The sequence below is a fragment of the Chiloscyllium punctatum genome, chromosome 30, assembly GCF_047496795.1.
Source record: "Chiloscyllium punctatum isolate Juve2018m chromosome 30, sChiPun1.3, whole genome shotgun sequence".
Taxonomy (NCBI): Eukaryota; Metazoa; Chordata; class Chondrichthyes; order Orectolobiformes; family Hemiscylliidae; genus Chiloscyllium; species Chiloscyllium punctatum.
In genome coordinates this window covers 13,837,233-13,864,549 of record NC_092768.1, presented here as the reverse complement: position 1 = coordinate 13,864,549, position 27,317 = coordinate 13,837,233, and the positions used below count along the sequence as shown (strand labels likewise).

General features: G+C 47.6%; 1 protein-coding gene across 1 annotated transcript; it reads left to right on the top strand.

Moving 5' to 3' along the window:
- Nucleotides 1–882: 882 nt before the first annotated feature.
- Nucleotides 883–17,626, top strand: LOC140455201 (zinc-binding protein A33-like). The gene is made up of 6 exons (XM_072549916.1): nucleotides 883–1,257; nucleotides 5,487–5,582; nucleotides 7,261–7,494; nucleotides 9,940–9,962; nucleotides 10,056–10,171; nucleotides 17,025–17,626. Exons 1-6 carry the CDS (start codon nucleotides 883–885, stop codon nucleotides 17,588–17,590), a joined length of 1,410 nt encoding a protein of 469 aa, XP_072406017.1. The 3' UTR covers nucleotides 17,591–17,626.
- The last annotated feature ends 9,691 nt before the right edge of the window (nucleotides 17,627–27,317 follow it).

The following is a 27,317-nucleotide window of genomic DNA, read 5'->3' as shown; positions in this document are numbered from 1 at the left end:
TCCTTGCAGAAGGCAGAAAGGGATGGGGAGGGGAAGATGTTCTGGGTGGTGTGGTGCCCAGGATGATGGTCCAGAGGAGCGAGTGGTGAGCTGGATTTTCCAGATACACTCTCTGACTTGCATGTTGGGAATTCTCAGTGTCGTATTTCGTAGAAGAATAAGAGTAATGAGGCAGGATTCACATTTAATGAGGGTGATCACAGGCAATAATTCCCATTAATAGGCATTTCGCCATTCCCTATCCAGAATCTCAATTCAAAGTCTGGAACTCAAAATGTGACTACTTGTTCCTGACATGGAGAAGAGCTCAATGGATTTTCCCCAGATTTCCCCAGATTTCCCGTCATTGTCCCTGTCATTTGGACCCCAATCATATTCCTCCCATAATGTTTACAAACAGACCACGACACTGTGCAGGTTAATAACCACCATCTCTGTTTCACAAACTTTTGATATTTCACTCCATAGTAAAAGCAAACTGTTGTCTTACTGACAGTGTAATAATTTCCTTCAGTTACCCTCACTGTAACTCTATGACAGTCCTGCTGTAATCAGAGTCCTGTGGGAACACAGTTTAAAGCACTCCTCTCCAGGTTAGCTGCTCTTTCTTTATCCTCCTTAAGAATAACATGAAAACATGTTGATGTTTTTACTGACCAGAAACAAAGTCAGACCAGTGAGGCAGACTGATTCCCTGGTTAAAAATTAATGAACAAATCGTGGTTTTCTGTGATCTGTTTATCTTCCTTCCTTGTCTTGCCTTTTTCAAGAATTTGTTTTATAATGTTGCTGCTGGAATCAGGAAATGAAACTGAAAGTATTTCACTGAACACTGTTCACCATTTTACTTTGAGCACAAAGCACAGAGATTAATCCTTCACGATGGAAGCTGACCTTTCCTGTGCTGTTTGCCATGATCTGTATAAAGATCCTGTCTTACTCGACTGTGATCACAGCTTCTGTCGATCCTGTGTAACCCAGTACTGGGAGAAAGCTGACATTGCCTGCTGTCCTGTCTGTAGAAAGGAGATTTCCTCCAGGACCCTGAGATCCCACCGCATTCTCTCCAACATCGTGGAATCATTTGTAAAAAGCGGTGGAGGTGGTGAAATTCAGCAGGAATGCAACCGACACAAGGAGAAACTGAAATTATTCTGTAAAACTGATAATCAGCTCATCTGTCTGATTTGCCAGTCTTCAAAAAGTCATCAAAACCATGAGGTGCTGCCAGTGGAAGAAGCTGCTGAAGAGTTTAAGGTGAGGAGACACTGAGTAAAATAAAATACAGAATCCTGCAGGGGACATTCAAAGACTCCGGTTTGAGTGTCTCACAATGATTATTATTCAACTACTTAGTAAATCTTTTTCCTTCTGATAAACGACAGAGGGTGGTAGATTTCCTTTCGTCAAAGCTACCTTTTACAACAAAAACTGACAATTATCCAATGCTTTTAATCTAATAAAACATCATAAGCTATTTCAGATGAATGTTCTACAATTACATTGGACACTGAGTCACATCAGGTAATGTCAGAACAATGATCAGAGGCTTGGTCAAAGAGGAAAAGTTTATTTTCCTGAAAGAGAAAGAGAAAGGGGGAGAGAGAGAGACAGAGGTTGAGAGAGAACATTCTCGAAGCTCAGGGCCTGCAATGCAAAAGATGGGGGAGTGTTTAAAATGGGGGTGTTCAAGAGGCCAGAATTAGATTACAGGAGGTGATGAAAACAGAGGATGGAATCCTGAACAAGGAACATTCAGAGATTCAGGTTTGACCATCTTTCACTAATTACCCTTCAATTACTTAGCAGTTAGATGAATTTTTCACTTTAGAACAACAATGAAAACTTATATTTATTCAGTGTTTTAATGTCAGAAAACTTGCGAAAGCCCGGAGCGGGAATGTTATGAAGTAAACTTAGACACCAAACCAGATCAGGTGACATGAGGGCCATGGCCAGAAGCTTGGTCAAACAGGGAGAGGTTTATCCTCCTGAGGGAGAGGGGGAGACAGAGAGAGAACAGGAGAGAGAGAGTGAGTGAGAGAGAGAGAGAAATGAAGAGATTTTGGGAGAATTTTCCAGAAGCTCGGGGTCCTGGCTGCTAAAGGTTCAGCCACCAATGGGGGAGTGATGAAAATCAGGGATGTTCAGGATTTGATGACAGCCGGTGTCTAACAGGATTGTGAGGCTGAAGGACATTCCAGAGAAACAGGGAAGACAAGGCCAGGGCGATGTTTTAAAACAAGCATGCGGAACGTTTAACATTTAGGAGGCCATGTGAAAGGAGTTTGTAACCTTGACACTTGATGATCTGATCCTTTCCTCTGTTCCCCACCCTCTGCCATGCTCCTCACTCCCCCTGTCACTGTGCCCTATTTCAGAATTTCCAGTAACCTCCCTGAGCATCACCGCCTCCAAGCTCAGATCCATCCAGCCTAACCTTGACACTGCCCCTTGTCCAACACCCCCACTCTCTCACCCTTACCAACACCTTCATCATCCAATTCAGTTTCTCACTCTGAATATGTAACTCCCACACCTCCTTGTCCCCCATGTCCCATCACTGAAACTCTCCTCTCTGCTTCTTCCAACTCTCTCCAACCACATCCTTTAGGTTTTCTTCCCTGTCCCTGCTTTTCCCCCTTCCCACCATTATCTGGCCCTTTTCACTTCATACTCCTGTTGTGTAAACCCCCTCATATCTGTCTCAGACCACGTCTGTGCCTTTAGCCAGCCTGGCTGCCTCACTTGGACCCGCTATTAAGCCCTGGACCTGCTGCCTCCATTTACTGCTCCATAACCCATTGGAGAATTCTGCTGTGACAGTGACTACTCCCAGGCTGGAGTCCCGCTGTGGGTCCTGGGTGGCTCCTGCTGTGACCGAGTTCTGAGCAGAGCTGTTACTGCAGGGAATGTGATGTCAGGCACATGAGGGACATGTGGGAACTAACTTCAGCAGAAACCCCAGGAATCAGGGACAAGGAACACCACCAACAATCACAGAAACACAGAAATTTACAGCACAGAGGGAGACCATTCAGATGGTGGTGAATCTTTGGAATTCTTCACCCCACAGACCTGTGGAAGCTCAGTCACTGAGTGTGTTCAAGACACAGATCCAAGATTTCTCGATAGTGGTGACATCAAGGGGATATGGGGATAGTGCAGGAAAATGGCACTGATGTAGGTGATCAGCCCTGATCTAGAATAAGGTAAAAACAATGACTGCAGATGCTGAAAATCAAATACTGGATTAGTGGTGCTGGAAGAGCACAGCAGTTCAGGCAGCATCCAACGAGCAGCGAAATCAACGTTTCGGGCAAAAGCCCTTCATTTATTCCTGATGAAGGGCTTTTGCCCGAAATGTTGATTTCGCTGCTCGTTGGATGCTGCCTGAACTGCTGTGCTCTTCCAGCACCACTAATCCAGTACCTGATCTAGAATAGCACAGCACGGCCTGAGGGGCTGACTGGCCGACTCCTGCTCCAATGCGTCTGCTCAGCCTATTGTATCTGTGCTGGCTGATAAAGAGCCACCAGTCCTGATCCCACTTTCCAGCTTCTGTTCTGGAGCCTTGGAAAATGTTTTGACTGTTTTTACGGACCAGATCGGACCCCCTTTAAATATTTTAAGAAGATAGCCCAGACTCTAACTTTTTTTTATTTTAAAGGCAATTACACAGTACCTGTACCAGATCTTTAGAAGAACATTTTGTTTTTAAGAATCCCTACAGTGCAGAAACAGGCCATTCGGCTCAACAAGTCCACACTGACACTACAAAGAATAACCCACCCAGACCCATTCCCTGACCATATTACTCTATATTTACCGTTGACTAATGCACCTAACCTACACATTGCTGAACACTATGGGCAATTCACCGAACCTGTACATCTTTGGATTGTGGGAGGAAACTAGAACACCCAGAGGAAACCCACGCAGATAGGGGGAGAATGTGCAAACTCCAAACAGTCACCTGAGGCTGGAATCAACCCCAGGACCCTGTGAGGCTGCAGTGCTAACTACTGAGCCACCATACCCCCCATAAATCTGATGCAACTGGCCAAACTACTCGATGTTCAGCAAAATACAACCAAAGAAAGAGGAATTTAGAATAACTTAATAATAGATGCAGCGAATATTACTAATTAACTGTTCCAATGTCGGAAAATCCAATAAACACACCCATGGAAAAAGGAACATTCAGACACGGATTCTCACATGTAGTTCTCCAATTAAAGAGAAAAAAAACATCTTGAGAAGATTTAGAGAAAGTAGCAGTGAAGCGACATTCACTGAAGTTTCTTTTGAGACCCTAATATCTTCCAATGTAACTGAAAAAACCAAAACCCAGAAAGAGGAGAGCTGGCCACACCCATTCAGGCTGGTAAAAAAAAACCAATGTCCCCCAAGCTCTTTACTCACAAGGTCTTCAGTAGCTAGTTCAGTACCTTTGCCTTACAACCTCTCTTCAAAAAAGCCAGGACAAATAACCTCTTAAAGTGACAGCATTGTCACACTGTGACAAGGGTTTCTGTCTCTCCCACATTTTCAGGCAGTGAAACCCAAACTGGGTGAAAAGATATCTCAGTTCCCAGCTAATTCTTTCAGCAATTCCACTGACTTGATCAATGAAATCTCTGCTCAGGAAGTTATGTCCTTCCTATCCAATTTCTCAGGGCCCTTCATAATTACGTACAGCTCAATTCGATCTCCTCAGTCTGCCCCATCCCAATGGAAATAGGCCTGATTTATTTCATCTTTCCTTACATGTACAATTCTCCATGGTAACACACTGCTGTGGTGTGGGCCCATCCTTCCTGTAATGTGGTGAGCAGAACGGGGTTCAGTGTTCTAGGTGTGGCCTTATTAATGATTTCTACAATTCAAATGTATCCATCCTGTTCTTATAGTTCATACACTGACCATTAAATAAAGTTTCCATATCTCATTAATAACATTACCTTCCTGTGTTGCTACCTTCAAGGACCTGTGGACAGGTTCTCTAAAGTCCTCTGTACCTTTACACCTCTCAGTGTCTGACCAGTCCTGTGGATTCTCTCCCAATGCATCACCTCCCCAGAGTGAATTTCATTTACGACTTCTCTGGCTCTGTTTGTTACACTGAACTCCATGAAGCAACATTTGTACTTTTATGGCCTTCCTTCAATAAAACCAGAGAAAGTTCTGGCACAAGGAGGCCATTCAGTCTGAATACAAATTTACGGCTATCTCTACTGATCCCACCATCCAGGCCCTGACCCATAGTCTTGCAGGTTACAACATCTCTCATACCTCCACAATCAAACTAGGCCGCAAATTCCAGACAAATGCCACTCATTGACTGAATGTTTTTCTCAGACTTGATTTAATCATTCCCCCAATCATCCTAAAGTTATGCCCACTATGAATTTCAATCTAATGATGTTTCATTTTTGGAGAACATATTTCTGAAAATGTGCTCATAAATTGATTGTTTTGTTCAGGAGGAACTGGAAACCTCCCTGAAGCCAATTCAGGAGAAGAAGAAGGAATGTGAATCCGTCAAAAGTGATTATGAGAAAACAATGTCTCACATTCAGGTACTTCTGATCTTACTTTGTTCTATATTTTGTACAGAATTGTAACCATTCAGAATTGCACTGTGCAGAATTCCAGTCTCCATATTATAAATAGATATTGCATGAACTAACCTGGATATTTTCATGAGAGAGAAGAAGGTTGAGAGGTAACTTAATTGAGACATGTAAGATAATCAGAGGGTTAGATAGGCTGGACGGTGAGAGCCTTTTTCCTCAGATGGTGATGGCTAACACAAGGAGACATAGCTTTAATGTGAGGGGTGATAAATATAGGACAGATATCAGAGGTCATTTCTTTACTCAGAGAATAGTTGGAGCATGGAATGGTCTGCCTACAGCCGTTGTGGGCGGCACGGTGGCACAGTGGTTAGCACTGCTGCCTCGCAGCGCCAGAGACCTGGGTTCAATTCCCGCCTCAGGCGACTGACTGTGTGGAGTTTGCACATTCTCCCTGTGTCTGTGTGGGTTTCCTCCGGGTGCTTCGGTTTCCTCCCACAGTCCAAAGATGTGCAGGCCAGGTGAATTGGCCATGCTAAATTGCCCGTAGTGTTTGGTAAGGGGTAAATGTAGGGTTATAGGTGGGTTGCACTTCAGCGGGGCAGTGTGGACTTGTTGGGCCGAAGGGCCTGTTTCCACACTGAAAGTAATCTCATCTAATCTAATCTAGACTCGCCAACTTTAAGGGCATTTAAATGGTCATTGGATGCACATATGGAGAAAAATGGAATAGTATAGGTTAGATGGGTTTCACAGGTCAGTGCAATATCGAGGGCTGAAGGGTCTGTAATGTTCTATGTTCTATCAGAATTTAGCACTTTTTAGGAATGATTGAACAAGTTATGAGTCACTTCTTTGGAAAAGAGAAGACTGAGGCTAACCTGTTTGAATTTTTAAAAATTCTAATAGGATTTAAAAATGTGGATCCAGAGAAGATGTTTCTACACATCATGGATTTGACCAGATTGGGAAAGTTTGAATAATTTACTGATATGAGTCGGACATGAACAGTGCATTGGGGACAGGAGTTAGGGGATCATGTTGCAACTGTACAGAACATTAGTTATACCACTTCTGGAATACTGCTGGAATTCAATTCTGGTCTCCCTGCTGCAGGAAAGATGCTGTGAAATGAGAAAGGCCTCAGAAAAGATTTACAAGATGCTGCCAGGGTTGGAGGAACTGAGCTACAGGGAGAGGCTGAATAGGCTGGGGCTGTTTTCCCTGGAGCATCGGAGGCTGAGGCAGGACCTTATAGAAGTTTATAAAATCATGAGGGGCAGAGATTGGATGAATAGCCCAGGTCTTTTCTCTGGGGTCGTGAAGGCTAAAACTGCAGGCCATAGGTTTAAGGTGAGATGAGAAAGATCTTAAAGGGACCTGTGAAGAGGGCGGTGCATGTATGGAATGAACTGCCAGAGGAAGTGGTGGAGGCTGGTACAAGAATAGCATTTAAATGACATCGGGATGGGTGTATGAATCCGAAGGGTTTGGAGGGATATGGGCCTAGTGCTGGCAAACGGGACGAGATTAATTTAGCATATCTGGTCAGCATGGATGGGTCTCACTGAAGGGTCTGTCTCTGCGCTGTACATCTTTATGACTCTATGACTGCTCAGGCCGAACAACATTTTAAAACTCTTCATTTGTTTTTGTTTGATCTGATTATTATTTCCCACAGGACCAAGGCGTAAAAACAGAGAAACAGATTACAATTGAATTTGAAAAACTTCATCAGTTTCTCCGTGAGGAAGAGAGGATTATGTTGGAAGATCTGAAACTGGAAAAAGAGAAACACAGTCAGGAGATGAAGGAGAGGATTGCAAAGATAACAGAGGAAATCTCATCCCTTTCAATCACTGTTCAGGATATTGAACAAGAGCTGAGGGAACAGGACAACATCACATTTTTAACAGTAACTATTTATTTTTCTTTTCTTTGCCTCTTTTCTTTGAGATTGTCTTGATGAATTGCAGATTCTGTCCTTAAAATGTAGAGTATAAACCTCACTGAGTTACAGAACGCCAATGACCTGGGACATTGGGTTTTCTCTGTCTCACACCCAAGAGCACGAACTGCTGTCTTTAACATGGAAATGACACAATCTGGAGTGTGCCCACTACAGGGAAATATTACAGAGGAACATTGTAATGAGCTGAAACCATGAGGAAAATCAGCTTCATAAAGAGTGAGAAACCCTCAGGATGGTCAGACCATTCTCCCCTGAGGGTACATTTCCAGTCCAGCTGCTGATCAGACACTGGGACCTACAGTGCAGGGTCCAGCCAGGCTGTAACATGTTTACAGTGTCCCTGGCTGGAACAGGAATGATTCTGTCCAGGAGAGAGAACTCTCCACAGGGTCAGATACACAGACAGATTGAGCTTTCTCTCAGCAGTTAAATAGTGAAATGTTCCGACAATGGGAGGGGTGTGTCCCCACATGACAACCATTTATATCAGAATGAATATGATTTTTCATAATTTCCACTGTGTTCAGTGAGCCCCTGAGAACTTAATTTTGGTAATTCTCTATTACGTATCGAAATGCTGAAGGGGGCAGTTTGTGAAGCAGTGTGATACCAACAGCAAGGGCTCATTTCCCATCACTGTCTGAGGTTACCATGAAGTGCCTTCCTTCCCAACCTCTCCCCTTGTCTGAGGTATGGTGGCCCGCAGGGTAATCACCACCAGTCATCTCTCCCCAATGCGAGAGCAGCCCTACGGTCTGGTAAGACCATGGCAACACCACTGTCTGTGGTGTCAATGTGGGCTGAGGGATAAATGTTGACCAGGACACAGGGAGAACTCCAGTGTTCCTCTTGGGATCTACTCAGTTTACTTGTTATTTTAATTTCAAAAATATACTTTATTCATAAAGCTATCTTTATATACACAGGCAGTAAAGCAGTTTGGTTCTGTACTGTCACATATGGAGAAACAACAAACATTGGAGCTTGACTCTATCCACCAAACAAACCAAAGGCAGTTGTGACTTGTCCAAGACTAGATTTCCATACATTTGAGGTTCCAGGAGGGACTGATAACTGAACGGATTCACTTCAATAGAAAGCCCTCAGACAGTGGTCTTTCCCCACTGTGCCTGGGCGGCAGCTGCACCAACTTTTAATGTGTCCCTCAGCACGTAGTCCTGGGCCTTAGAATGTCCCAGTCTGCAACAATCGGTCGAGGTCAACTCTCTGTTTGGAAGACCAACAAGTTTTGGGAGGACCAAAGAGCACCTTTCACTGAGTTGATGGTCCTCCAGGTACAGTCACTGTTGTCTCGGTGTGTCCCTCGGGGAACACACCATCGAGCCCAGAGTCCCACGCCATGGAGCTGCTCTGGATGAACCTCGACACAAACCACTGCATCTTCCTCCAGCCTTCCTTTACAAAGGCCCTTTCCAGAAGGAGATGTGTGACAGTCTCTACTCCCTGCAGCCACTTCGAGGGCAGCATGTGGTGACACAGACCGACTGGGTGTATATAAAGGATCTCACAGGAAGTGCCCTTCTCACCACGACAGGATCCAGCCTCTCCTTTTCCCTCAGGATATCAAGGATGTTACATGCTGACCACTTCCTGAGGGATTGTGGTGAAAGGTGTTTCTCTTTGTAAATGTCTCCATGAAGGACGGTGATGGGGAACAGTCCAACTACTTGGAGCATTCCACAGCAGCAAGGCCAGGCCCATCCTTCCCAACACCGGGGACAGGTAGAAACTCAGTACATAGTGACACTATTCAATGGGGAGAGAGCGTGGAACCTCAGTTTAACAGCTCAGCTGAAACCTGGTCCCTCTGACAATGGAGTTGCCATTCAGCTGGTTGGTCATTGAGGTCAGAGTGACTCACAGTGAGTGTCCCTTACATTATAATTCAATCTGCATGGTTCAGGGTTTCAGGGTACACAGAGTGACCTGACTGCAGAAAAAGATTTGGAGACTGGCTGATGAGTCCTGGTACTGAACATAAAACTAAAATTGCAGCTTCACCCTCTTTCCAGGAGGGTCGGTGAATTCTATTGAACAATCCTGGTGTAGATTCCCAGAAACATTTGTCTTCAGGACACATACACATTATAACAGGGAAGTAAACATTAAAGAAACTCTGTAAACAATAAACTAATCACAGCAATTTAACCTCCATGAAGATATACCAATTGGGTTGGATCTCTGTGCAGTCAGATTCAGTAATTTGTAATATTGTGGAGTAACTCAGACCAGTGAGGACAGGAAGACACTGCCTAATAACTTCCTGAATTTAAAATGTTCATGTTTTGGGGAATCCAGTCTGGAAATTTACTTTTTGTCATAAAATATTCTCGAAACACTAACTGTAAAAATGTTTTTGCTCCACAGAAATTTCCGGACACAAAGCAAAGGTAAATCTTACATCCTTGATTTGATTTTTATTTCTAACATATCCCTCTCCCACCCTGGAATGACCCAACATTGACCTTTATCTCCTGTTTCAGAGTGAAGCAAATTCTCCCAGAGCCACAGAAGGTTTACCCTTTAATAAATGTGGGCAAGTACATTGGCTCCCTGCAGTACAGAGTGTGGAAAAAGATGCTGACAGTGATTAATACAGGTGGGTGTGAGTTTCCTGACACCAGCTCTTCAACAACTCTCATATTTATGAGTAGAATGGAGCTGTGTATTCACAATAAATGTTTAATTGTCTTTGTAACTGATAAGATTTCACTTCAGTCAGTTTTCTATGAAAATACAGAATTGACTGATCACAGAGTCACAGTGACCCACTCCACCTGCTGGACACACCTAGTATTGCGAAGGGACATCGCTTCTTCAACCTCCCTTTGTGGAGCATTGACCCAACATTCTGTTTATCTTTATCCATCTTCCACAAAACTCCAGCATAAGATCCTGTTCCTTCTTTGATTATTCTGTCTGACAGCAGATTATGATGGTTAAAGGCTTAAGGTCACAAGTGATTGTTTGTTTCCAACTGGAGGGCTTCCCTTAAACTGATGTCAGTGGCTGCAGCTTCCAGATAAAAGGCCTTGTTGGGGTGGACAGCTCCCAGAGCTGGGCCAGTCTGCAAGTCCCTCTCTCTGTCATACACACCATCTTAGTCTGCACCTTGTCAAGGGGCAGCACTCCGAAAACTCTCCCTGTCACATGCACTGTCACTCTCCCTCTCTCTCTGTAATAAACACTGTCTTTCTCTCTCTCTCTCTCTCTCTCTTTGTCTTTCTCTCTCTCTCTATGATAAGCACTGTCTCTCCCTGTCACATGCACTGTCACTCTCTCTCTCTTTCTCTCTCTCTCTCGCTGTAGTACACACTCTCTCTCTCTCTTGTTCTCTGTCACACTCACCATCCCTCTTTCACACACACCATCTCTCTCTCTGTCATACATATCATCTCTTTCTCTGTGTTTCACACTCACTGTCTTCCTCTCTCTCTCTCTCACTGTGTCACAGTCACTATCTCTCTCTCTCTCTCTCTCTCAATCTGTCACACTCATTGTCTCTCCCTCTATCAAACACATTATCCCTCTCCCCGCCTTGCTCTCTGTCACATAAACCATCATTTTCTCTCTCTCACTGCCTTTCATACACACTGCATCACTCTCTCTCTCTGTAATACACAACCTCTGTCTCTCTCTCGCACTTGCCATCACCCTCTCTCCCTATCTCTCTTGGACACAGTCTCTCTCTCTCTCTCTCTCTCTCTCTCTGTCACACACACCATCTCTTTCTGTCTGTCTGTGTTTCTGTTGCACGCACCGTCACTTGCTCTCTCTGTCTCTGTCACATGCACCATCTCTCTCCCTCTCAGTCACACAGACTGTCGCAGTCTCTCTCTCTGTCATACACACCATCCCTCTCTCTCAGCCACACTTGCCATCTCACTCTCACTCTTTCTCTGTGTCACACACACTGTCTCTCCCTCTCTCTCTTTCAGTCACACACACCATCCCTCTCTTTCTCTGTCACATACACCACCTCTATTGTGCACACCATCTCTCTCCCTCCCTCTCCCACTCCCTCTCTCTGTCACATTCACCCTATCTCTCACTGTCATGGAAACAGTCTCTCTCTCTCTCTCTCTCTCTGCCCCCTGTCAGACACACTGCTTCTCTCTCTCTCTCTCTCTATCATCACACTTGCTATCTCCCTCCCTCTCTCTCTCTGTCATACTCACTGTCTCTCCCTTTCACACACATCCATCTCTCTCTCTCTCTCGCTATCACACACCGTCTCACTCACTCTATCTCTCTCTGTCACACTCACTGTCCCTCTCTCTCTCATAAACCATCTGTCTCTCTCTCTCCATCATACACTTTCTCTCTTTCTCCCTCTGTCAGACCCGCCGTGCCTCTATCTCTCTCTCACTCTGACACACTCCTTAAGCTCTGTCTATATCACACACACCCTCTCTCTTTGTCTCTCTTTCTCTCTATCACATTCACTATCTCCCTCCCTGTCTCTCCCACTCCCTCTCTCTGCCACACTCTCTATCTCTCTATCTCTTGCTCTGTCACATCTTGCCTCTCACTCTCTTTGTCATACACACCGTCTCTCTCTCTCTCTCTCTGTCAAAAAATCACCCCTCTCTCTCCCTCTGTCACACTTGCTGTCTCCCTCCTTCTCTTTCTGTCACACTCACAGTCACTCTCTTTCACACGCACCAATCTCTCTTTGTCGCTCTCACAGACACAGTCTCTCTCTCTCTATGTCACACACGCAATCTCGCTCTCTCTGTTGCACTCACTTTCTGTCACATCCACTGTCCCTCTCTCTTCATGAAGAAACTGTCTCTCACTCTCTGTCACACATAATGCCTCACTCTCTCACCCTCTCTCACTCACACACCGCTTCACTCTCTCACCCTCTGTCACACACACACTACCTCTCTCTCTCACCCTCTGTCACTCACTCTGCCTCACTCTCTCACCCTCTGTCACAAACATCGCTTCACTCTCTCACCCTCTGTCACTCACACATTGCCTCTCTCTCATCCTCTGCCCCACACACCGCCTCACTCTCTCACCCTCTGTCACACTCACACCACCTCACTCTCACCCTCTGTCACTCACAACGCCTCACTCTCTCACACTGTCACTCATACACTGCATCACTCTCTCACCCTCTGTCACACTCACACCACCTCTCTCTCACCCTCTGTCACTCACAACGCCTCTCTCTCTCACCCTCTGTCACACACACCGCTTCTCTCTCTCTCTGCCATACAAACCTTCTCTCACTCTCTATCAACACACAACCTCTCTCTCTGTCACACTTGCTGTGACCCTCTGTCTATGTCTCTCTGTAACACAAACTCTCTCTCTCTCTTCCTCTCTGTCACACACACCACTTCGCCCTCTCTCTGTCATATACACTATCTCTCTCAATCTCTCTGTCACACACACTATCTCTGTCTCTGTCATGTACACCATCTCTCTCTATTTCTGCCTCTGTCACACACACCATTTCTCTTTCTCTCTCTCTCTTTGTCATATGAACTGTCTCTCTCGTTGTCATACAAACCATCTCTTTCTCTTTTTTACCCTCTTTCACACACATGGCCCCACTCTTTCTCTCTGTCATACACAACCTCTCTCTGTCACACTTGCCATCACTCTCTCTCTCTATCTCAGTGTCACACACAACATCTCTTTCTCTCTCTCAGTGTCTCTGTCAGATACACCATCTCTCTTGCTTTCTCTCTCTCTCTGTCACACAAACCTTCTCTCTCACCCTCTTTCAACACACGTCCTCTCTCTCTCTGTCATACACAACCTCTCTCTCCGTGTCACACTTGCTGTAAACCTCTGTCTATGTCTCTCAGTCACACACACCACGTTTCTCTCTCTCTCTCCCTCCCTCTCAGTCACACACACCATCTCTCTATATCTGTCTTTATGTCTCTCTCTCTCTCTCCTCCTCTCTCTCTCCCTCTCTCTCTCTCTCTCTGTCTGTCACACACACCAGCTCTCTCTCTGTCTCACACACACCATCTCTCTCTCTCTCTTTCTCTGTCACACACAACATCTCTCTTTCTCTCTGTCACACATGCCATCTCTCTACATCTGTCTTTATGTGAAACACACAATGTTTCTCTCTCTCTCTCCCTCTCTGTCTCTGTCTCACACACACCATCTCTCTCTCTCTCTGTCTCACACACACCATCTCTCTCTCTCTCTCTGTCTCACACACACCATCTCTCTCTCTCTCTCTCTGTCTCACACACACCATCTCTCTCTCTCTCTCTCTGTCTCACACACAACATCTCTCTTTCTCTCTGTCACACATGCCATCTCTCTACATCTGTCTTTATGTGAAACACACAATGTTTCTCTCTCTCTCTCTCCCTCTCTGTCTCTGTCTCACACACACCATCTCTCTCTCTCTCTGTCTCACACACACCATCTCTCTCTCTCTCTCTCTCTGTCTCACACACACCATCTCTCTCTCTCTCTCTCTGTCTCACACACACCATCTCTCTCTTTCTCTCTGTCACTCATGCCATCTCTCTACATCTGTCTTTATGTGAAACACACAATGTTTTTTTCTCTCTCTCTCTCTGTCTCTGTCACATGCACCATCTCTCTCTCTCTGTCACACAGTCTCTTTCTCTCTCTCTCTGTGTCACACACATCCTCTCTATTGTCACACACACTGTCACTTTCTCTCTCTCTCGCTGTCTCTCTGTCCATGCACCATCTCTCTCTCTCTCTCTCTGTCACATACACTGATACTGTATTGATCTAACACTAGCAATGAGCAAATTCACAAAATTACTAACTATTCCATATTTGAATTAAATTCTACTGGAATGAATGCTGTTTCAATAACACGTTCCCACTTATAAATCCAATTCATAAGAGCAATAAATTAAACTTAGTCTCTCAACATTACACAGTCTATGTCTTCCCCGCTGTCTCCAATCTTCCTTCTGCTGAGCTCACATCACAAACACCTTTTTTTTGATGATTCTTCAGTGAGGATTTGGAGCTGGAAATGGTGCATTTGATGGGTCCTTGTTAGAGAGCTTCATCATTTTGTGTCAAAGTCAGGTTTGTCTCTCTGACATTTGGCTTCTCTCAATTTTCAAAAAACCCTGCCTTCAATATTCCTGATGATGCACCAAATTCTCACAACGTGATTGGTTTCAGGCTGTAAACACCATCGGTTTTTAAATTCAGTGGGTTTTGAATGGCAGAGTGTTTGGTTTAAATTAATTGGTCAAACTCGACTTGTCGTCAAAACAGCAGCAAATCTCAGGTGTCCATGAACAAAGCCAACAGTAACATGTTTCCATGTTAGAACAGTCTGTCTCCCACAGCTGCACACAGACCTCCTTCTCTGCTGAACTCCAAGCTTAAAGAGCACTTTTCCTCCGAAAAGGACCACACTCTGCTTTTCAATTCATTTACAATTTTACTATTTTTACACACCAACTTTGTGACACTCTGTCACACTCACCATCACTCTCCCTCTCTCTCCGACACTCTCTCTGTCACACACTCATCCTCTCTCACTCTTTCTGTCACAATCACCATGTCTCTCTCCCTGTATCTCTGTCCCTCTGTCGTAATCATTGTCGCTCTCTCGCTATCTCTCGCTCTTCTGTCTGTCTCTTTGTCATACACACCATGTCTTTTTGTCACACTCACTGTCTCCCTCACTGTCACTTTGTCATTCACTGTCTATCTCTGTCACACATATACATCTCGCTCTCTCTCTCTATCACACATACCATCTCTCTCTCTCTCTCACACACTCACTCTCTGTGACACACACTGTCTCGCTCTGTCTCTGTCTCTCTTTCTCACGCTCACTCTATCACAGTCACTGTCTCTCACTCTGTCACAGACACCGTCTCTCTCTCTCTCTCTTCCTTTCTCTCTGGCAAACGGACCATCTCTCTCTCTCTCTATCTCTCTCTCTCGCTCACTCATAGAATCATAGAGAGGTACAGCACAGAAACAGACCCTTTGGTCCAACCCATCAATGCCGACCAGTTATCCTCACCTAATCTAGTCCCATTTACCAGCACTTGGCCCATATCCCTTGAAAACCTTCCTAATCATATACCCATCCATATGCCTTTTAAATGTTGTAATTGTACCAGCCTCCACCACTTCCTCTGGCAGCTCATTCCAAACATGCATCACCTTCTGCATGAAAAGGTTGCCCCTCAGGTTCCCCACCCCAGGAAAAAAGACTTTGTCTCTTTAACCCTATCCATGCCCCTCATGATTTTATAAACCTGTATAAAGTCACCCCTCAGCCTCTGATGCTCCAGAGATAATAGCCCCAGCCCACTCAGCCTCTCCCTATAGCTCAAATCCTCCAACCTGGCAACATCCTTGTAAACCTTTCCTGCATCCATTCAAGTTTCACAACATCCTTCCGATAGGAGTGAGACCAGAATTGCACATAATATTCTAAAAGTGGCCTAACCAATGTCCTAAACAACCACAATATGACCTCCCAACTCTGATACTCAGTGCTCTGACTGATAAAGGAAAGCATACCAAACGCCTTCTTCACTATCCTATCTACCTGCAACTCTACTTTCAAGGAGCTATGAACCTGAACTCCAAGGTCTCTTTGTTCAGCAACACTCCCCATTAAGTGGAAAAGTCCTGCTCATTCTATCACTCACTATCTCTCTCTCTCTCTCTCTCTCTCTGTCACACTCTCTGCCTCTCTCTCTGTCTGTCACAAACACTGTGCCTCTCCCTCTGTCACACAAACCATCTATTTCTCTCTCTGATACTCTCGCCATCTCACTCTCTCACTCTATCACACTCACTGTCTCTGTTTACATCATACACAACATTCTCTCTCTCTGTGACACACACCATCTCTCTCTCCCAGAAACCACACACTGTGTGTCTCTCTCTGCCACACTGACTGTCTCTTTCTCTCTCTCTGTCACACTCACCGTCTCTCTCTCTCTCTCTCTCTCTCTCCCTGTCAGAGATATCATCTCTTTTCATCTCTGTTTCTGTCACACTCGGCATCTCTCTGTCAAATTCACCATCTCTCTCCTTCTCCGTATTTAGCCCAGACATAGTTCCCCTCTCTCTGTCACACACATCCTCTCTCACTCGCTCTCTGTCTCACACACTGTTTCTCCCTCTCTCCCTCTTTCTCTCTGTCACACACAGCGTCTCTCTCCCTCTCCCTTTCTCTCTCTGTCGCACACTGCCTCCCTCTTTCTCCCCCCCCCCCCTCCCCTCTCTCTCTGTGTGACACACTGTCTTTCTCTCTCTCTCTATCCCACCCTCTCTCTGTAACGGGGTTTCCTCAGCCTCATTGCAGGGTCTATCCCGAGTCCTGCTTAACTCCTTCCCTGGGGATGAATTTCTAATCCTGGATCGTAACTGATGTTCCCAGTCACTAAGCAGCAGTGAGAGTTACAGTGAGTGTGACTAACATTTTATTGGTGTCCCTCTGTTCCCAGCTCCAGTCACCTTGGACCCTAATACAGCCCATCCTGCCCTTCTCCTGTCTGAGGACCTGAGCACCGTGAGACACACCAGGAATCGGCAGCAGCTTCCCAACAATCCGGAGAGATTTGATCCCTGTATCAGTGTCCTGGGATCAGAGGGATTCACATCAGGGAAACATTCCTGGGAGGTGGAGGTGGGGAATAAGACTAACTGGGATGTGGGTGTGGCCAAGGAGTCCATAACCAGGAAGGGGAAAAGCAACCTGAATCCAGGTAATGGATACTGGAGACTGGTGCTGAGAGAGGGGAATAAATACTGGGCTAACGGTTGTTTAAATCTCAGTGTGAGTCCGAGGAAGGTCCGAGTCTGTCTGGATTATGAGGGAGGGAAGGTGTCCTTTTATAACTCAGAGAACAAGACCCATATCTCCACTTTCACTGGGACATTCACTGAGATACTCTATCCTTACTTCAGTCCGGGTCTCATTGATGGGGGTAAAAACACAGAGCCTCTGAAAATCTGCCCCCGGAGAGTAACAATCCAGGAGGATGAGGGATTCATCGCTTCATCCAAATAAAGACCCTCTCTGTGGGAGGAAGGGGAAGGTCCCACACACTGGGTCACTGGGTGGGGAAGGGGGAAGATCCCACACACTGGGTCACTGGGTGGGGGAGGGGGAAGATCCCACACACTGGGTCACTGGGTGGGGGAGGGGGAAGATCCCACACACTGGGTCACTGGGTGGGGGAGGGGGAAGATCCCACACACTGGGTCACTGGGTGGGGGAGGGGGAAGATTCCACACACTGGGTCACTGGGTGGGGGAGGGGGAAGATCCCACACACTGGGTCACTGGGTGGGGGAGGGGGAAGATCCCACACACTGGGTCACTGGGTGGGGGAGGGGGAAGATCCCACACACTGGGTCACTGGGTGGGGGAGGGGGAAGATTCCACACACTGGGTCACTGGGTGGGGGAGGGGGAAGATCCCACACACAGGGTCACTGGGTGGGGGAGGGGGAAGATCCCACACACTGGGTCACTGGGTGGGGGAGGGGGAAGATCCCACACACTGGGTCACTGGGTGGGGGAGGGGGAAGATCCCACACACTGGGTCACTGGGTGGGGGAGGGGGAAGATCCCACACACTGGGTCACTGGGTGGGGGAGGGGGAAGATCCCACACACTGGGTCACTGGGTGGGGGAGGGGGAAGATCCCACACACTGGGTCACTGGGTGGGGGAGGGGGAAGATCCCACACACTGGGTCACTGGTTGGGGGAATGGAAAGATCCCACACACTGGGTCACTGGTTGGGGGAATGGAAAGATCCCACACACACACTAGGTGGGGGAGGGAAAAATCCCACACACTGTGTCACTGGGCGGGGCAGGGGAAGATCCCACACACTGGGTCACTGGGCGGGGCAGGGGAAGATCCCACATGGGGTAACTGGCTGGGGGGAGGGAAACATCGCACACACTGGGTCACTGTTTGGAGGGAGGGGGAGATCCCACATGCACTGGGTGGGGGATGGGGATATCCCACATACTGGGTCACTGGGTGTGGGAATGGGAAGAATCCCACACACACTGGGTGGGGAGGGGGAAGATCCCGCACACACTGGGTGGGGAGGGGGAAGATCCCGCACACACTGGGTGCGGGAAGGGGAAGTTCCCATGCACTGGGTCACTGGGTGGGGGAATGGGAAGATCCCACACATTGGGTCACAGGTTGGGGGATGGGGAAGATCCTGGACACTGGGTCACTGGGTGGCGGGAGGGGGAGATCCCATATGCACTGGGTCACTGGGTGGGGGGACAGGGAGACCCCACACACTGGGTCACTGGGTGGGGGGACAGGGAGACCCCACACACTGGGTCACTGGGTGGGGGACGGGGAGACCCAACACACTGGGTCACTGGGTGGGGGAGGGGGAGACCCCACACACGGTGTCACTGGGTGGGGGAGGGGGAGACCCCACACACGGTGTCACTGGGTGGGGGCATGGGGAGATCCCACACTCTGGGTCACTGGGTAGGGGAGGGGGAGACCCCACACACTGGGTCACTGGTTGGGGGTACAGGGCGGTCCCCACACTGGGTCACTGAGTGGGGGAGGGGGAGACCCCACACTCTGGGTCACTGGGTGGGGGAGGGGGAGACCCCACACACTGTGTCACTGGGTGGGGGAGGGGGAGACTCCACACACTGGGTCACTGGGTGGGGGAGGGGGAAGATCCCACACACTGGGTCACTGGGTGGGGGAGGGGGAAGATCCCACACACTGGGTCACTGGGTGGGGGAGGGGGAAGATCCCACACACTGGGTCACTGGGTGGGGGAGGGGGAAGATCCCACACACTGGGTCACTGGGTGGGGGAGGGGGAAGATCCTACACACTGGGTCACTGGGTGGGGGAGGGGGAAGATCCCACACACTGGGTCACTGGGTGGGGGAGGGGGAAGATCCCACACACTGGGTCACTGGGTGGGGGAGGGGGAAGATCCCACACACTGGGTCACTGGGTGGGGGAGGGGGAAGATCCCACACACTGGGTCACTGGGTGGGGGAGGGGGAAGATCCCACACACTGGGTCACTGGGTGGGGGAGGGGGAAGATCCCACACACTGGGTCACTGGGTGGGGGAGGGGGAAGATCCCACACACTGGGTCACTGGGTGGGGGAGGGGGAAGATTCCACACACTGGGTCACTGGGTGGGGGAGGGGAGGTCCCCATTCTCCGTGCAGGGGGGTGTTTGTCCTGACTGTCTGAACCTCTTCCTCGGCTGGTTCAGTGCCCAGGTTTCCCTGGAGATTTGACATGTGGTCCTTGGGTACACTTCAGGCCTTCAGTGGCTTGAGGGCACTGGGGCACTGGACTGTGTCATTAATCCTGGAAACGCCATTTTACTAAGATTCAGAATTCCTTTTGAAGTCCTTGTTTTGTCACAGTGGGTCAGTAATGTTGAGGATTCAAAATTTATGAATAGACACAACTGAAAGTGGAACTTTTGGTTCAGGAAGTGTGTGTGTGTGTGTGTGTTTTTGTAAATAAATGGTTATAAAATTGTGGAAATACTGTTCTATCCTTCATCAAGTGACTCACTGGAATCTCCTCCAAAATGTAAGATTCCAGTGAGTCCCCCCCACAGAAGAAACCTTGGGGCTGGTGGAGCTCCCAGGACAGAGACAGTCATTGTGATCACTGTACCCTGTTGGGTCAGACTGTCTCAGGGAGGGAGTGTTGTAACAATGTCCTCTTCCTGCTGTGACGTGTTTTTAGTTTAGATGCCCTACAGTGCAGAAACAGGCCCTTCGGCCCAACCAGTCCACACTGACCCTCCGAAGAGTAACCCACCCAGACCCATTTCCCTCTGACTAATGCACCTAGCACTATGGGCAATTTAACATGGCCAATTCACCTAACCTGCATGTCTTTGGACTGTGAGAGGAAACCGGAGCACCCAGAGGAAACCCACACAGGAACGGGGAGAATGTACAAGCTCCATACAGACAGTTGCCCGAGGCTGGAATCGAACCTGGGACCCTACTGCTGTGAGGCAACAGTGTGAACCACTGAGCCACAAACTGCCCATATTTCTGAGTATTTTTAAGTGTGTCACAAATAAAGTTTACATTGATGTTACTGACACTGTGTAGGTGTGTCTGGTTTAAGGGCCTTGACCTCAGATTATATTCAGGAACAGAGTCAATCATTTCACTACCAGCTGCAATGAGCTCCTCTCACCTGGTTCCATTCTTACCCACCCAGTCAGAGCCAGAGATTCACCTGCAGTGGATTCTCTTCCTGCTCCCACACTGTTCCGGCGGGAATCCCCCAAAGATCTGTCCTTGGTCCCTTCCTATTTCACAGCCACACGCTGCCTCTCAGTTACATCATAACAAAACATGTCAAGTTCCACATGTCTGCTGATGACACCCAGCTCGATCTCACCCTCATCCAGATAATGCCAGGGGGGGTACACCCTCTCACACTCTGTGTACAGATGATACACAGACTCCCCCACTTGAGAGTGTAATTGACAATATTGATCCTGTCCAATTTGTCCCTTTTCTAAATTCATTCTTGTGATCGGGGGTGTCACTGATAAGGACAGTGTTTATTGTCCATCCATCCTTGTCCCTGATTGGATGGCTCTTTCAGTGACTCAGATCTGATGGGCTGAATGGCCTCCTCCTGTGCTGTCTGATACCATGATCGATCACACTTTATTCTGAATGAGAGTCACATTCAACAAACCCATCAGGAGCCACTTCTCAATGTTACCCACAGACAGCAGAGCTGCTTTGTAAACCTGCAGAGAGAACATGTCCAGCAGATACTGACCACACATTGAGTTCACTTCCGTCCCGTCAGGAGGGTGGAGAAATATTCCAGTCACCAAGCTCTGGAGAGATTCTCCTGGATTCTTATTAGACAGGAGACATCAGCAGACAAAGCAACAAGAACAGATCACAAACAAGATCAGGAAATCCTGGGAACACACAGCAGCTCAGACAGCAACTGTGGAGAGAGAGCAGGCAGCTCGATATCTGAATAGTGAAGCCTTTGTCAGAACACCATCAGATCTTGCTGTTTGTTGGTGTTGTTTAATTCACTGTCACTTCTCCAGGAATGTCCACATCCAGGAAGTTCTGCTCCTCTCTTTGACGTGTCCTCCCAGTGTCTCTGTTCCCTGGTCCCTCTCTCCTTCCTTGTGTTGATTGGGATTGTGTGGATCAATCTGAGAAGTTACAAGGGAAGCTGCAGGATGAGTGTGATAATTGGACAGATCTTTCCAAACAGCTTGCACATACACGATGGGCCAAATGGCCTCCTTCTGTGCTGTAAGACTGTCTGAATTAAAAACTGGAAGATGTGGGGGCAGGGGTCTGGGAATCATTAATTATTGATACAGCAGAGAGCCGGACTGTCCAGGGTTTAATGTCTGGGTTTATCAAGCAGCATCTTGGGCGGTACGGTGGCACAGTGGTTAGCACTGCTGCCTCACAGCGCCAGTGACCCAGGTTCAATTCCCGCCTCAGGCGACTGACTGTGTGGAGTTTGCATGTTCTCCCCGTGTCTGTGTGGGTCCCCTCTGGGTGCTCTGGTTTCCTTCCACAGTCCAAAAATGTGCAGGTTAGGCGAATTGGCCATGCAAAATTCCCATAGTGTTAGGTGACGAGGTAAATGTAACGGAATGGGTCTGGGTGGGTGCGCTTCGGCGGGTTGGTGTGGGCTTGTTGGGCCGAAGGGCTGGTTTCCACACTGTAAGCAATCTAATCTCAACAACGGGCTAAGGCTGGAACCTCATTAAACAGGATGGGATCTAGCGATTATCTTGTTATGGAGCTGACATGAATTCATCTGCCTTTTAAATACAGTGTGTGTCTGATACAAACTTGATCTAATGTCTCCCTCCTTATAAAACCCTCGATCCCACACCAACCTTCACCCAACACTGAGGGAGTGCTCACCATGTTCCTGGGTGATCGATGGAGTGACCATAGAAAGGTTCAGCACAGAATGGAACAAGGTGTGTGGTTTGTCTCTGGGTCTGCTCTCTGCAAGAGGCCCTCACCTGGTCCCACAGGATCCACTCCCCTCCTCCCTCCCCCCACTGTTTCCAATAGCTTTATTTCCACCTCAGCTGCTGATCCCATTCACTGTGGACAGCCCCGATTGAATCTGTCTCCAGCTCACTCTCAGGAAGGGAATTAAAGATGTGAGAGATTCAAATGTTCAAATCGTGCATCCTGCAGTTAGAAAGTTGTTATTTCTCCCTCTGGTCATTAGTTCCTTTGCCATTCACGTTATCTCAGTGTTCAGTGGTTCTTGCTGCTTCTGCCGATGGAAACAGTTCCTTTCTCTCCACTCTGTCCTGGTCTCTCCTGATATTGAACACCTCGATCTGATTTCCTCTCTCCCTTCTCCCCTCTCGGGAGAACAGTCCCAGCTTCTCCAATCTCTCCAGGGAACTGAAGACCGTCACTTCTGGAACCATTCCTGTCAATCGTTACTGTCCCTTTTCTGAATCCTCCACAACCTTCCTACAGCGCGGGCTCCAGAACTTACACTCGAGTTGAGGGAGAGCCAGTGTTTTATAAAGATTCATCATCACCTCCCTGTTGTGTCCCCTCTGTCTCTAATAAACTCTGAATCCTTGAGGTTGTTGAAACCCTTTCTCAAACGGTACGCCACCATCAACAAATTCTGCACATATATCCCCAGCTCCACCTGTACCCCCTTTATAATTGTATCTTTTATTTAATAGTGTCTCTCCTGAACTTTCCATCAAAATGTCTCAGTTCACACTTCCCTCCATCCAATTTCAGTCACCAGGTTTCCATCCCCTCCACCCCAGGGGTCACTGTCTCCTTGAAATCTCTCGCTGTTTGTCTCTCAGTTCTCAATATTTTCAACTTTGCGCCACCTGCAAATGCTGTCATTGTACAACGATAGATTACACACCGAACAGAAAAACACAATATCTCGAATATTTCCATCTGGGAAATAGGAGGAAGTGAGGACTGCAGATGTTGGAGATCAGAGTCAAAAAGGGTGGACGCTGGAAAAGCACAGCTGGTCAGGCAGCAACCCAGGAGCAGATGAGTCGCCATTTCGAGCAGGAGCTCTTCATCACAAATGGCGGGGTGGGGGGCAAGGGGGCTGAGAGATAAGTGGGAGGGGGTTGGGTCTGGGTGGAAGGTAGCTGGGAAAGTGATTGGTGGATGAAGATGGTTGGGTGATGGTGATATGTCGGAGCAGGTCGGTGGGAAAGAAGATGGATAGGTAGGGCAGTTCAAGAGGGCGGTGCCGAGTTGGAAGGTTGGATTTCGGATAAGGTGGGTGGAGAGGAGTTGACGAAACTGGTGAAATCAGAGTTGATCCCATGTGAGTAGAGGGTCCCAAGGTGAAAGATGAGGGGTTCTTCCTGCAGGCGTCAGGCGTCTGGTGGGGGAGGAGGCCCAGGACTTGCATGTCCTTGGCAGAGTGGGAGTAGGAGTTGAAGGGTTCGGTTATGGGGCAGTGGGGTTGTTTAGTGCGTGTGTCCTGAGATGTTCTCTGAAATGTTCCGCAAGTTACCATCCTGCCTCCCCAGTGTAGGGGAGACCACAGCTGGAGCAACGGACCCAGTAGATGACGTGTGTAGAGATGCAGGAAAATTGTTGTCGGGTGTAGAAGGATCCATTGAGGCCTTGGATGGGGGTGAGGTGTGGGCATAGGTTTTACACCTCTTGCAGTGGCAAGGGGAGTTGCTGGGAGTGGGGGTGGGTCGGTGGGGATTTGGACTGAACAAGGGAATTGTGAAGGGAATGCTTCTGCAGAACACAGATTGGGAAGGGAAGTGAAATATAGTTCTGCCAGTGGGGTCTGTTGATCGGTGGCGAAAATAGCAGAGGATGATCATCCACAGAGTTGCCATAGGAAGAGGGTCTAAGGAAGTTTAGATCGAAGAGTGAGGCTTCAGCTCAGGAATCTTGATAAGGAGGTTGAGTAAAGAGGTTACGCCACAGTTGAAGAGGGTGAAGACATGACTGCTCAGCTGATTCAGTGCACTACGTGTTTGATGTGGCAAGTCAACGACTCTGGTGTGTCTGGCTCGTATATGTGTGGAAAGTGTGCGCACATTCAGCAATTGACCGAACATATTGCAGCACTGACGAAAGAACTCGAAGACCTTAGGCTCATCCGAGAGAACGAGATCTTTCTGGACAAGACCTTCAGTGATGTTATTACACCAATCATGCCAGAAGAGAGCAGAAGAGTGCAGACGATGAGGAAGGCAGAGAGGAGACAGGTGCAAGAGACGCCGGGAGAAGTACCTGTCAGGAACAAGTTGAAGCTTTTGGACACAGTAGAGTCTGATGACACTGCCAGTTCGCAAGGCGGCCATGTTTGTCAATCAAAAGTTGCCGCAGAAGCAGAGCGGAAGAGTCGGACATCGCACAGAGCCGTGGTAATAGGGGACTCCATCGTGAGAGGAACTGACCGGGGTTTTTGTGGCAGCAGACGGGATTTAAGGATGGTGTGTTGCTTTCCTGGTGCTAGAGTGAAAGACATCGCGGACAGAGTGCAGGACATCCTGAAGGACGAGGGTGAAGAGCCCGAGGTGGTGGTACACGTCGGCACAAATGATGTCGGGAAGAAGAGGAGGAACATACTACAGCAAGACTTCGGAGAACTAGGAAGAAGGCTAAAAAGCAGGACGTCCAAGGTGGTTATCTCCAGTTTGCTTCCAGTTCTTCGGGCTAGTGTGGCCAGAAACCAGGAGATAATGGACTTGAACGTGTGGTTGGGGAACTGGTGCAGGAAGCAAGGTTTCAAGTTCTTGGATCACTGGGGTATATTTTATGGTAACCATAAATTCTACAAGAGAGACGGCTTGCACCTTAATAGAACAGGGATCGGCATTCTGGCAGGCAGGTTTTCTGCTGCAACACCGCTACATTTAAACTAAGTAGCGGGGGGGGAGGGGACAAGCTGGATGTTTAAAAAGGAAATTGAAGGGGTAGTTAGAACAAGAGAAGTCAAGAAAGACAACTGTATCAAGGAGGCAGAAAACTGGAAAAGGCATCATGCTGTAAAGTTGAGTGAAATAAGGGTTGAGGGGAAGGGTGAGAGCAGTAACAAATTAAAAATTCTATATATGAATGCACGAAGCATTAGACACAAGGTGGATGAGCTTGAGGCTCTTTTGGAAATTGGCAGATACGATATTGTGGGGATAACTGAGACGTGGCTTCATGGGGACAGGGCCTGGGAAATGAATATTCAAGGCTACACGTGCTATCGTAAGGATAGACTGACGGGCAGAGGGGGTGGGGTGGCCTTGTTGGTAAGGGATGATATTCAGTCCCTTGCGCGGGCGGACCTAGAGTCAGGGGATGTAGAGTCAGTGTGGATAGAGCTTCGAAACACTAAGGGTAAAAAGACCCTCATGGGAGTCATCTACAGGCCCCCAAACAGTAGTCTGGATGTTGGAGGTAAGTTGAATCAGGAGCTGAAATTGGCTTGTCGCAAAGATGTTACTACAGTTGTTATGGGGGATTTTAACATGCAGGTAGACTGGGAGAATCAGGATGGTATCGGGCCTCAAGAAAGAGACTTTGTGGAGTGCCTCAGAGATGGATTTTTAGAGCAGCTGGTGCTGGAGCCGACCAGGGATAAGGCGATTCTGGATCTGGTATTGTGTAACGAACCAGAATTGGTCAGTGACCTCGAAGTGAAGGAGCCATTGGGAAGTAGTGACCATAATACAATAAGCTTCAATCTGCAATTTGAGAGGGAGTGGGTACAATCTGAAGTGACAATATTTCAGTTGAATAAAAGGAAATATGGAGCTATGAGGGAGCAACTGGCCAAAGTTCAATGGTTCAATACCTTAACAGGGAAGACCGTGGAGGAACAATGGCGGATATTTCTGTGTATAATGCAGAAGATGCAGGATCAGTTCATTCTTAAAAGGAAGAAAGATCCCAGGAGGAGACATGGGCGGCCGTGGCTGACGAGGGAAGTAAAGAAACATATAAGGTTAAAAGAGAAAAAGTATAACTTAGTGAAGATAAGCGGGAAAACGGAGGACTGGGAAGCTTTTAAAGAACAACAGAGGATTAGTAAGAAGGAAATACGCAGAGAAAAAATGAGGTACGAAGGTAAACTGGCCAAGAATATAAAGGAGGATAGTAAAAGCTTTTTAGGTATGTCCAAGGCAAAAAAATGGTTAGGACATAAATTGGGCCCTTGAAGACAGAAGCAGGGGAATATATTACTGGGAACGAAGAAATGGCAGAGGAATTAAATGGGTACTTCAGATCTGTGTTCACTGGGGAAGACACAAGCAATCTCCCCGAGGTAACAGTGGCTGAAGGACCTGAACTTAAGGGAATTTCTATTTGCCAGGATTTGGTGTTGGAGAGACTGTTAGGTCTGAAGGTTGATAAGTCTCCGGGACCTGATGGCCTGCATCCCAGGGTACTGAAGGAGGTGGCTCGGGAAATCGTGGATGCGCTGGTGATTATTTTCCAGAGTTCAATAGAATCGGGGTCGGTTCCTGAGGATTGGAGGGCGGCTAATGTTGTGCCACTTTTTAAGAAGGGTGGGCGGGAGAAAGCAGGAAATTATAGACTAGTTAGTCTGACCTCAGTGGTGGGAAAGATGCTGGAGTCTATTATAAAGGATGAAATTATGGTACATCTGGATAATAGTAACAGGATAGGTCAGAGTCAGCATGGATTTATGAAGGGGAAATCATGCTTGACTAATCTTCTTGAATTTTTTGAGGATGTAACTCGGAAGATGGA